The 13324-nt window shown below is 39.2% G+C and overlaps 1 protein-coding gene across 3 annotated transcripts in view; it reads right to left on the reverse strand.

Moving 5' to 3' along the window:
* Nucleotides 1-13324, reverse strand: part of ntn4 (netrin 4) — a 45098-nt gene that overhangs the window by 23958 nt on the left and 7816 nt on the right. For all 3 annotated transcript variants that reach the window (XM_023274184.3, XM_055006718.1, XM_023274183.3), the window contains 2 exons: nt 12933-13324; nt 2845-3123 (listed from right to left, as the gene is read on the reverse strand). The exon at nt 12933-13324 is cut by the window's right edge and continues 156 nt beyond it. In XM_023274184.3, the coding sequence (XP_023129952.2) occupies nt 2845-3123; nt 12933-13324 (671 nt within the window). The remainder of the gene's footprint in view (nt 1-2844; nt 3124-12932) is intronic.

Consider the following 13324-nt stretch of genomic DNA (forward strand, 5'->3'; position numbering starts at 1 on the left):
AGACCTTTGCTTCAAAGACGTCCGCTGTTTGTGGAGATGGCTGTGATAGGAGCCCAGATCTGGTTGATCTTCCAGCAAAAACATTGTCTGTTCACACTTTATCAACACACATGTACATCAACACTGCCATTAGACCACGGACTGAATCAATATCTCCATCTCCTGGGTTTGTTATCAGCAGAAATGCAGCCGCACTGGAAAAAATCTTTTACCATGAAATAAGTGAAAAAATCTGTCAATAGAACAAGTGAAAAATGTCTTGGTAAGACTTCTTGAAATAAGATCTGATATTTAGAATATTGAGATCTTAAAATTAGCTGGGAAAACTTATTTTAAGCTCTATTTTACCAGGATTGTCAAGCTTAGGTGTCTTAAAATGAGCCAGATATGCTTAAAAAAAAGTAATAGTTGTTAACTCAAAAATAGATTTTTGCTTTCATGTAATCTCCTAATTTGAGATGTATTAACCCTCCTGTTGTCTTCATTTACAGGCACCAAAAAATATTGTTTCCTTGTCTGAAAAAAAAAATCCCCCAAAAATCAGAAAAAAAATCCCCAAATTTCTGAAAATTTACAAAACCTTCAGGAAGAAAATTCCAGTAATTCCTTAAAAGTTTTATTTTTAAAAAATCCCACAAATTTGACAAGAAAATTCTTGTAAATATTTTCAAAAAATGAGTAAAAATCTTCCAAAAAAATCCTAAAAATATCTAAAGTGATTCCATATATATCAGTAAAACTTCTAATATTTTCTGTAAGAACATTCACATAAAAATCAACCAAAATCCAGCGAATTTCACTGGATTTTGGGTGATTTTTTGTGTATGTTCTTAAAGAAACATTTTTAACATTTCTTTTTTTTCCACCAAAAAATGTTCAAAGATTTCCCAAAAATGTTGAAAATGTGGACATCAGAAGTTTCACTGTGAAAACTTATTTTTTTCCACATTTTCAAACTTTAAAACGGGTCAATTTTGACTCGCAGGACGACACGAGGGTTAAACTTATTTTGAGTTTTCTTGTAAAATTCAACTCAAAACAAGATAATTTCAAGATTGACTCAACAAGATATTTAAGATGCATTGTCTTAAAACAAGTCCCTCCATCTGCTGAAATGTCTCTTGTTAAGTGAATTTATCTTAAATCAAGTGGGATGAGACATTTTGACTATAAATAAGACAAACAGACTTGGTAAGATTTTGAGTTTTGCAGTGCGTTTATCTGACCAGACAGAGGAGCAGAAAGGTGACTCCTTCTTCAGTTTGTTATTAACACAACTGCCAACACAAAGCGAACAGACCATTTAGCCTGGAAGCATCAAGCCTTAAAATCTCGGCTTCCTAAAAGCAAGTGAAAAACTTGCCCACGGGGTGATAATTATCAGAATAAGTGAGACTTGAAGGATGGAGTAAGATGTCAAAACAAGACGGAGGAGGAAGAGTGGCGCAATTAGCATCACAGCATAAAGGCTTAAACATGTTTGTTTGCACTGGAATTATAATTACTGGTTAGAAAAAAAACCCTTTCTTGTCAAACTACTGTTTTCCAAGATTAAAAGTGAACATTCAAGCTAGAAGAACAACAAATAAGATGCACAATGACTCCTTTGTTCATTCATTCACTGCTCTCTATAGCATTTAATATGTGCTTATTGAGATTTTGGATACTTTTACAATAATTTAAATGTCATTTTGGGTGTTGATGCATCTATAAGCCGCAACAAGTGACATAGCTTTGTCTGTGTGATTTTAAATGAAACCTGAATGACTGATCCCTGTTGTTAAAATAAACTGAACTTAAACTGAGTTATATGACGTCTTTTGACAGCTGGTGCCGTAACCAAGAACATCGAGCCTGTAATCAAAAAGTTAAAACCTTTTTGTCCTTGAAGGATACATGCAGTGTGTTTTACAGGGTATCTGTAACGATTACGTAACATTTGATAAAGCATTCTAAATTCAAGGCCCACTTACTAGCTATTTCTGGCACTCTGCAGAACCACGTGGCTTTTATTAATGGATATAAATGGATGAAAGTTTCCTCAGCTGACATGAAGATATTTGTGGCCCAAGTTTATTACATATATCACATGATGAGAGCAGAATCAACTCCAGAATGCTAGCAATTTGGGCCAACTTAACCCACTTATGAGGACCATGAGATGGGGTTGAGAGCTCCAGAAAGACCAAGTAAATTGGAGTTGGAGTTAACATTGTTTTCTGAAACTCAAAAAGCGGAAACAACCCTAAAAGATTCACCTTCCCATTTTGAGACTTCATCCATAAATAAATGTTGTGTTAACCCTCCTGCTGTCCACATTTACGGGCACCAAAAAATATTGTTTCCTTGTCTGAAAAAAATCCCAAAATTCGGCTAAATATTCCCCAAATTTCTGAAAATTTGCAAAACCTTCAGGAAGAAAAGTCCAAAAATTCCTTCAAAGTTTCCCTTAAAAGTTTTATTTTTAAAAAAAATCCCCCAAATTTGGCATGAAAATTCTTGTAAATATTTTCAAAAAATGAGTAAAAATCTTCCAAAAATATCCTAAAAATATCTGAAGTGATTCCATATATATCAGTAAAATTTCTAATATTTTCTTCAGAACATTCACAAAAAAATCAACCAAAATCCAGGGAAATTCGCTGGATTTTGGTTGATTTTTTGTGAATGTTCTTAAGAAACATTTTTAACATTTCTTTTTTCCACCAAAAAATGTTCAAAGATTTCCCAAAAATGTCGAAAATGTGGACATCGGAAGTTTCACTGTGAAATTTTTTTTCCCCTACATTCTCAAACTTTAAAACGAGGACGACACCAGGGTTAATAAAAGTGCTTCCTTCTTACCACATGGTTGGTCCGGTCCCTGATGGGCTGGTATCCCGGTGCAGGGACACACTGCTCAGCGTGGCCGTTACAGAAGCAGCTTCCCTTCACTATCAGGTCGTAGATGGCAAAGTGTCGAGTGGGAAGGTCTTCCTGTGCTGAGGTGAGGTCTTTGGCCTGGCAGGGACACGCCTGACGCTTCAGCAGCCGGATTCGGACGTTGGTCACCCTCAGCTGCTGCTGGCCCACCGCCCCAAAAGGATCCAAGGACTCCCACTTCGGGAGGGCTCGGTATATCACCTGAACAGACACGTGACAATTCAGTTAGACCTACTTTGGATTTTACTGGGCTCATTGTGATCCAGTGAGGCTAATGAAGAATATTGTTGAAAATGTATAATTTAAAATAAGATGATGATTAACAAGTGTGTTTGTTTAAATCAACACCTGACTGGAGGAATACACCACTTGTTCATTCATCGGGGACAATTTTGAAATCAGAAACGGGCATGGAACCATGTTAGTTAAAACAGAAACACAAAAACACAAAGAGTCATCAGATTTCCAACTGTCCAATGGGTCTTGAACTACTCATCAATGATGTCTTCTTCCATTGGCGAACTTAACTAATTCTAAGCTTAAAAATGTGATATTTCATCTGTTTATACTGCATAGGGTTACCTTAAAGACAAGAAGCCACGAGAGGTGCAAAAAACACCCTAAAACTACATCATAACTGATCATTTAAAAAAAAATGACACAACCAGTCTTCCAAAAATCATTTCTAGTTCCAATCGATCCATGATATACTGTGATCGATACGTTGCATTGTCAGTTTTATGCCCACTCAGTCTAACAATGTAAACTCGCTCAGGTGGCTGTTTCATGATTTAATCCAAGAGGTTAGGCTATGTAAAAATGCAGGAAAATGGGCACCCCAGTCGCTTAACTGGTTGTTCCATTCACTTTCTTTCACAAAACAAACAACTAAAAAGATACAACACAATTGAATGAGCTTTTGTTTTCTAGATTATTATTTCACTCATTTTGAGGATCTTGAATTTACAGTTTAATCTCATACATGCTTAGTTCACATCAACATGGTCACATTGTTTTCTTTGGTGTGTATTTGTGTGTTCAAATGTAGACAATAATAATGAAATCCGGTATCAAAGAAGAAGACTTGGCATGCTGTTTCTCTTGAACCTTTAAGGTCTCTCTCACGGTGATTTAGAGGTACTAGACAGGTGTATTTACTGCCACAATCAGGCTCATTGATGTTGCTCATGTCCCTACATCTGCTGTTTGTGCACTAAAACTGTGACCTTACACCCCGCCATCCTGGGCTCTGTCCTCACGTGACCACCAGGGTGCTGGGTGTCCTTAAATGAGTGCACTCCCCCAGTCTCTCCCTCTCTTTACTCTGTCTGGTCCCTGGACATCCTTCAAATCGAAGATCCCTTTATGGCCTGCCATCGCCATGGCTACTGCTGCCACTAGCAACCGGCACCGCTGCAGCGGTTGGGGTGAAAAAGTTGGTGTCAGCCCCAACTCTCGCTGTGAAAGAAATGTGTGTGTTTGCAGTGTGTCTCTTTACCAGGGTGTGCGTTGTTGTCACTGATATCATTGTACGAGTTGTGTGAGTGTGTGTGTTTATTGGTGTGTGTGTGTTTTCTTTGGACGAAGCGCTCATTGAGATGCAAGAAAAGCCCCCATGCTGCTCCCTGATTGGCCGGATGACTGGCCGAGAGTGTGATGGGAGGAGCACTATTAATTTCCCTGTTGTTGGAAAAGGTCAGGGGGTCACGGCATTGTGGTCCGCAATTAAGAGAACACGACAAATAGGACGAGGGGCGCCGGTCCGCGGGAGAGCACGGAGAGCAGGGCCAGACAAAGACGGGGATGGAGATGCAGCTTCACATAACTCAGTGCCGGACAAAAGGCCTGCCACAGCCCGGCGACACCACAGCAACACCAGCACACACACGCACCCACGCTGGCATGCACACAAACATACACTCACAAAACACATCAGCGCTGGGCATTCTTTTACACTAAAAAGTCCAATGGAGGCCTTCTTTGGCTGCATAATTATGTCCTACAGTTTTCCTCAGAAGAAATGAAATATTATTATTTGCAGAGATGCTGATGACACTCATGTTTGTCTTGTTCTGCTTGCTGGTAAAGTCCAAGGATGTCCTCAGGGTCTTTACATAACCTATCAGGTTATGTTATGTAATCAAAATAAAGACAATTTCAACAAATCCAAGATTTTGACTCTTTAGCTGTTTTTAAAACTAATTTAAAGGTCTATTGATGACCATTCAGCTGTGTTTTTGTGTTCTCGTTCCCTTTTTCTTGCCACTTTCTATTACATCAAGCATGAAGTGTGTTGAGTTTGACCTTGCTGACTGTACATTATGGGGAACAGTCCTCTCGTAGTAGAAAACATCACTTTTAATTGTCTGGGAAACTGGAGAGTTTCATAGTTTCAAGTATTTGCACATATGCTGATGACATTCTTGTTTATCTTTCTATGTCTGCTAAGTCCAAGAATGTCCAATGGGTCTTTAGTGCACAAATGTTTTCAAAATTTGACTCCTAATCGCCCCTTTTAGCCTTACAGTTTCTATTTGCGGTGTTTAGCGTACATGTGGTCTGAAAACCTTTGTTCTATGACAGATTTTAACCATAACATCACTGTACATGTGGTGTTAAAAACACAAACTGTAAGTTCTAAAGTTTTACACCTGCCATGTAACAAATCTCTACGAAGCAGTGGGGATCACTGAGGGCCACTAAGTATCCTTCTTCCTGTTTCAGGCTGAAAAATAAAGTAAGCCTGGCTTTAACAGGCCTAATTCCATCAAAGCGCTGTGGACTGTAATCTGGTAAACAGGCACAATGGGCATTGATGGAAGGAGAAAGACGAAGGGGGAAACAGAGAGGGGGGATGGGTGTCTAGCCAACAGTACCAACATCCATCAGAGCAACGGCACTTCCTTCCCAGCAGACAGACGGAGAGCCGACTGTATGTGTTTATCTGAAAGGGCACGGACAAGTTGTGTGTGTTTGAGGTACTACAGAAAAGAGGAAGAACATGCATGCATGTGTGTGTGTGTGTGAGTGTGTGTGTGTGAGTGTGTGTGTGTGTGTGTGTGTGTGTCGGCTAGTCTGCCTCTCTCTTCCCTAAGGAGGTCAGTCTCTACAACAAACACTCACATTCTTCCAGCCCAGCTGACCTCATAAATAAGACAAGAAGCCCTGAATACTCTCCCTCACACACACTCAGACACACACCACCTTTTCCCCACATTACAGGTGAACACAAAAAGCTTTCAGCACATGAGATGACATGCTTTCATGTTGGCGGGACAAAGGGGAGAAGCAGAAAGCTGAGAATACCTGCTGCCTGTAATCGCTTCCAGCTACGATCCAAACTCCTGCTAGAAAACCTCCGCTGCCAACCATCGCAGCTCACAGACGCTCACATGCAAGACAACATGCTTTGATACACGCTGAGGTAACACACATGTATGTTCCCCAACAGTGATCACACATACATGCATGCTGGGAAACTTTCTATCAGTCAGATTATGTGCATTTTGTTGAAGCTTCATAGAGACCAAAAGTGTTTCTATCTTCTTTCAAGCATCTTCCATCCAGCTGGAACCGTTCCATCCAAAGTTGTGAAATCTGGCACACTGACTGGGGGTAATTCCCTGATTCTTTTCACCAGTTTTAATGTCTAACGCCACCAATGGGTCAAAGCTGGAGGTGCAGTTGTGCATGCATCTTTTGAACCATAGTCCAAATTTTTAAAAAATGAGTTAATGTTGGGTTTTATGGATCAAACCAAGTTCAAAGCACCCTCTGACATCAATTCCTGCCATACTGGATGTTACGAAAAAGTTTTTTACAGACCAGAATTGGCAGAGAAGATCCTCAGACCAAACTTCACACAAGTTGTCATGTGGATTTGTTTTTCGAAAGCATTCATCCATCAGAGCCAATTGGAACTGGTCTGTGAATATGCCGAACAGTATTTGAGGTCATATCTCAGCGATGCTTTGATTTTGGTGCATTGACTCGGGGCCCAGCTGTGAAGAAGCACACAAAGTTTTGTAGCATTTCACATCTAGGGAGTGTAGCAGGAGGCAAAAATGTGTTTTACCTAACAGCTGTTGATGTGTTCGCCTTAAACAAACTTGTATGTGGTAGCACCAAGACAGGTTCCAACGCTGAGACATGATGCAACCGCTATGTTGGGTTTTGTCAAAGATTTAAAAGTTTTTCTCAAACCACACATTTGTTCCAAACACCTAAATTCACCAAAATTGGCACAGATGGTCTTTAAACCAAACCATACAGAGCCTACCAGATGGATTTAAGACTTTCATAACTGGTTGTCTGTTACAGCCAATCAAAATTGGTGCCAGGAGGTGAGATTGTGTCTTGGCAACTGTTTAATGAATTGCCACCAAATTTGGTCCTTTCAGTTTCTTAGCACCACCCAAGATGACTTTGTTTTCCTGTAGCAGGATGATAATGTGGTGCAGCCGGACCATTCTGCACAGAGGTATGGATATGCAAGACTATAAATATACTGAAGCAAGCACCCAGAGTGAGGTGGTGTCTTCAGATGGGTTTGTTTCTCAAAGGGACATTAAAAGAAATGCAATTTACATGTTTGTGACCAAAAAGTCAGCAGCTACTCCCATCTGAGAACCAGATGTGTTTTGGCATTTTTGCTTCATAAATGAACTAAACAAGATCAGCGCACCAAGCACCGGTAAGTTTAAAAACCATTAATTATTGTTTTCTTCCTTGATCACTAATTATGATGCTCAACAGTTAAAATGTCAGCTCATATGATCGCATTCATTTGCAACTGAGCAAACTGCTCTTTTCCAATTAAAAAAACAAAACAAACCTTGATACCAAACTACAGGCGCCCTGAAGCCTTGGGAAAGTCTGCTTACAGACACGCAGCATATTTACCCATGATACATGGAGACAAACAGACTGCACAATGTGAGGCTTGTTGTCATGTCGCGACCAGGGCAGGCCTTTGTTTAGCTGTCATTACAGGTGATGTACAGTCGAGGCTTCAACATGCAGGGGTGGAGAAGGTGTGAACAGCTGAGCCGAGGCAGCAGCTGGTCTGTCAGAGCACTACTTGACCTCTTTTAACCTCAGGGTCATCAGCTGAGAGGTCAGAGGGGAAAGGTCAAGCTCCCAGCACAGGTGGCTGATGCTAACATGCTAACATGTGTAGTCAGGAGGAAAACAAGCTGCTATTTTCACACCTTCATGCACAAGAAGAGACACAGAGAAAATAAAGTGTAATAAATAGGGCCGATTATAGCCCTTTTCAAAATAATCGTCTTCGGCCGGAGTTTTGCTGATTAAACGGTGACATATTCTTAATTTCTCATAAAACAGTAAATGCTGCTAAGTGTCGGAGTCACGCAGAATGACGTCCTTGTGCCGTTTCAGTTTAACTCTCTTTGCCGTGTGTCATGACTTCGTTGCATCAATCATGCTTTTCATTTATGCTAAAGCTGTGCTAACCTAGCTTAAGTTGTTAGCAATAACCTAGCATAGCATTAGCTAACAGCTTAAAGCCAGTAAGTAACTCAAAGTGTAAAAATTCCAGAGAAGACATTAACTGCAGATTGTAAATTAGTAAAACTATAAAATTAAAAGAATTTCTACACCATGACAAGTTGTTTTGATCATAAAGTAAAATATTATATTTTTCTTGTCATTTTGTATCTCATTTTTCTAATATTTTGTCTTGTTTTTGTTGTTTTTTTGTCTAATTTTGTCACTTTTTTCTCTTTTTTTGTCATTTTGTTTCCTTTTTGTCCTGCTTGTGTTTTTTGTCTTATTTTTGTCACTTTCTGTTTTGCTTTATTCGTTGTTTTGTGTCGTTCCTGTCATTGTGTCATTTGTCTCACGTGTGTTGTTTGTCCATTTTTTTGTCGATTTGTAAATTTTTTGTCTCATTTTTTGTTTTGTGTCATTTGTCTAATTTTTTGTCATTTTGCATCTTATTTTTGTAATACTTTGTCTTGTTTTTGTTATTTTTTTATCTTTTTTGTCTCACGTTTTTATCATTTTTCGTCTCATTTTTGTAAAATTTTTTCTTGCTTTTGTTATTTTTTGTCTTTTTGTCTTTGTTTGTCTGTTTTTGGCGTTTTGTGTATCCTTTTGTCTCGCTTGTGTTTTTTGTCTATTTTTTTGGTTGTTTTAACTGCAGAAATAATGAAAGTGAAATGAAAAATATCTGCGAGTACAGAACGAGCGTTCATCACTCCGTCAGCTGCGTGTTGAGGATCATTTAAAGAGGAGGATGTGAACGCAGAGGAGAAGAGGCTTGTTCAGTAAAATGATGAATATTACTGTCTGTCTTCAGTAGCCATCATGATGTCACACTTAGTTTTACTTTGTCAGAAAATACTAGAACGTGACCCAGACTGGAACAGCAACTCACTCTGTTGTTGTGGAGGAGCATTAGTGTCAGATTATTAGTGACCGTTACACATGTAAAATGCTGTCAAAGATGACATGCTTTACATCTGAGAAAGGCGTCTCTGGTTTTTATTTTGCTTCATATGAGTCCTGACTTCATGGAAAAGAAAATAATGGAGTAGAGAAAATGTGATTTAACATTAAAGAGCATCAAAGGGCTGCAGAAATAATGTTTTACAGTAACTTCACCTGTACTATAACCTACCTCTAATTAGCATCAACAAGAAGTACAAGACCAGATGTGTTTCATAATATATAATTATATATAATTTCCCAGACGTTTAATGCTTTGTTTCACGTTTTTGTACTTGAAAATTCCTCTCTGTTGTAAAGTTAAACCAATACTAAAGGACAAAATATTGTAAAACAGTAAAATGTTCTGCCTATAATTCATATTTTTGTTGTTGTAAGCGTTAAAGGACTAAAAAAGAAGTTATTTTATTCATTATATAGTTTGTAAACTATAAAATCCATATCAGTCAGGTCCTAGTAATAAATATGCAAACAGATTTACTCACAAAGAAAGTCAGACTAAGGCCACAATCAGAAATACTTTGTAGTAGCAGTAGTAGTCAACGTACGCTCCGTATGAGAGCGCTGCAGGGAGTCTGGAGCAGCACCACGCTTGGCCTGTGCCTTCACACACATCTGCCGAGCAGCTTCCGACACACACTGCTTCAATTAAACATCAATGGAGTTCAGGAAGCCCTCTCGTGCTACAGTCAAAGTATGCCTATTAGACACTCAATCATGCACTCACAGAGCTTCCCCCCACCTGGCCGCGCTCTGCTTTCATTCTGCTCGGCGTGCTAACGACGACTCTGGCGTGTTGCGTGACTCGCTGCACAAAGAGCTGACTCTGTTCCAACAGGAGGGGCGGCGACGGGCCAGCTGGGCCTTAAAATCAACTGTTTGGCAGCACGGTTTACCTGTGTGCAATATGACGTCATTACATTACATTACACTGCAAAAACTCTAAATCTTACCAAGTCTGTTTGTCTTATTTTTAGTCAAAATGTCTCATCCCACTTGATTGAAGATAAATTCACTTAACAAGACACATTTCAGCAGATGGCGGGACTTGTTTAAAGAATGCATCTTAAATATCTTGTTTTGAGTTGAATTTTACAAGAAATCTAAAAATGAGTTTAATACATCTCAAATTAGGAGGTTACAGAAAGCAAAAATCTATTTTTGAGTGAAAAACTGCTTTTTTTTTTTTTTTTTTTTTTTTTTTTAAAGCATATCTGGCTTATTTTAAGACACCTAAGCTTGACAATCCTGGTAAAATAGAGCTTAACCCTCATGTCGTCCTGCGGGTCAAAATTGACCTGTTTTAAAGTTTGAAAATGTGGACAAAAACATATTTTCACAGTGAAACTTCTGATGTCCACATTTTCAACATTCTTGGGAAATCTTTGAACATTTTTGGTAAAAAAAAATGTTAAAATGTTTAAGAACATTCACATAAAAATCAACCAAAATCCAGTGAAATTTTGCTGGTTTTGGTTGATTTTTTTGTGAATGTTCTTAAAGAAAATATTTGAAGTTTTACTGATATATATGGAATCACTTTAGACATTTTTAGGATTTTTTGGAAGATTTTTACTCATTTTTTGAAAATATTTACAAGAATTTTTTTTTGCCAAATTTGGGGGATTTTTTTTAAAAATAAAACTTTTAAGGGAAACTTTTAAGGAATTATTGGAATTTTCTTCCTGAAGTTTTTGCAAATTTTCAGAAATTTTGGGAATTTTTTGCGGAATTTTTGGACTTTTTTCAGACAAGGGAACAATATTTTTTGGTGCCCGTCAATGAAGACAACAGGAGGGTTAAAATAAGTTTTCCCAGCTAATTTTAAGATCTCAATATTCTAAATATCATATCTTATTTCAAGAAATATTACCAAGTCATTTTTCACTTATTCTATTGGCAGATTTTTTCACTTATTTCAAGGTAAAAGTTCCTTGAAATAATTTTTTTTTCTTGTTTTGAGAGGGGCATTTTTTCCAGTGCAGCGCTTTATTCATAGAGGGAGAACAAGCCGCTCGCTAGGCATAAAGCTCTGTCAACCCTCCAGCGTTTCACTGCAGGTATGAATTCGTCACACCTGCGCTAACCGGCCAAGAGGAAAACAATTCAGGAACTGATACGAATCTGATCATAACAACTGCCTCCAGAATGGTGAAAGAGGAAAGCTAAGGGTTACAACCTGCTGGTAAAAGTCAGATTTTACAGTCTGTGCTTTATATCAGGGGTGTCCAACATGCGGCCTGTGGGCCAAAAGCGGTCCTCCAGAGGGTCCAATCCGGCCCTCAAAGTCTAAAAATTACAGAGAAGACATTAACTGCAGATTGTAAATTAGTAAAACTATAAATTTAAAATAACTTCTAGACCATGACAAGTTGTTTGGATCATAAAGTGAAATACTTGATTGTTCTTTTGTTGTTTGCGTTTCATTTTTGTAATATTTTGTCTTGTTTTTGTTGTTTTTTGTCCCATTTTTTTTCTCATTTTTGTCATTTTGTTTCCTTTTTGTCTCGCTTGTGTTTTTTTTAATATTTTGTCACTTTGTGTTTTGCTTTATTCATTTTGTGTCGTTTTTGTCATGTTTTTTGTCTCACTTGTGTTATCCATTGTTTTCTCGCTTTGTAACCATTTTGTCTCATTTTTTGTTTTATTTCGTGTCGTTTGTCTCATTTTTTGTCATTTTGTTTCTCATTTTTGTAATATTTTGTCTAATTATTGTCATTTTTTAATGTTGTAAAGCACTTTGCGTTGCATTTTTTAACTGTATGAAAAGTGCTCTATAAATAAAGCTTGATTGATTGATTTTGTCTCATTTTTGTAATTTTTTTCTTGTTTTTGTTGTTTTTTGTCTTTTTTGTCTGACTTTTGTCTATTTTTTGTCATTTTGTTTCTCGCTTTTGTCATTTTTGTCTCGTGTGTGTCACTTGTCCATTTTTTTTGTCGATTTGTAACTGTTACGGCAATTTTTTTGTCTCTTTTGTTTTATTTTGTGTCATTTGTTTCATTTTTTGTTGTTTTGTTTCTCGCTCTTGTTCCCAGGCCAGATGAGATACATAATCCCTCCAGTGAGTGCTGGTTCTGCCCCGGGGTCTCCTCCCAGGCAGATGTGTTCAGAAAACCTCCAAAGGAAGCCTCCCTGGAAGCATCTGAATCAGATGTCCAAACCTCCTCAGCTGGTTCCTTTCAACGTGAAGGATCAGCAGTTCTACACAGAGCTCCCTCCGGATGTCTGAGCTTCCCACTCTATCTTTAAGGCTGAGCCCAGACACCCTGCAGAGGACGCTCACTTTGGCCGCTTGTATCTGCGATCTTGTTCTTTCGGTCACTACTGATGATTCACTGGATGATATAGAAAACCAAAAACGATCAACAGCAAAATCTTGTGCACAAAGTCCAGTAGAAGCACAGATTAACTTGCGCACCTTGTGTGTGGAGGCAGTTTGAAACCTGTGTGGCAAAGGTGGACTCCACCAATAAACACAAAAGAGAACACAAATATAGAGGAGATGAAGAACTTGTGATGGACACTAGTGTGACCTCACCTCTCCACGGTTGCAGGGATAAGCTCCTGAGTACTTGGACGTGCAGGCGGCTCCATCCCGGCCCGCCTTCCCCTCCTCCAGCCCGAAGGTGGCGCTGCAGTTGCCGGCGTAGTACTGCAGCATCCTCCACGTCCGCCCGAAGTCCTGCGAGCGCTCCAGCGTCATGGCGGCGGGCCTCGGCGAACGAAACACCACGATGAGATGGGTGAAGTAGAACTCCGTCTCCAGGTCCAGCTGCACCGTCTCAGACTCCGCCCCCTCCGCCGACTGCCACCAGGTGTTGGGGTGGCGGAAGGAGGAGTCGGACATGGCGCCGGCCAGGTGGGACAGGAGGGGAAGGCCGGCGTTGCACTTGGCGCATTTGGCGGCGCTGCAGGCCAGGTTGGCGTTGG

This window comes from Amphiprion ocellaris, chromosome 21 (assembly GCF_022539595.1).
Source record: "Amphiprion ocellaris isolate individual 3 ecotype Okinawa chromosome 21, ASM2253959v1, whole genome shotgun sequence".
NCBI classification, from domain to species: Eukaryota; Metazoa; Chordata; class Actinopteri; family Pomacentridae; genus Amphiprion; species Amphiprion ocellaris.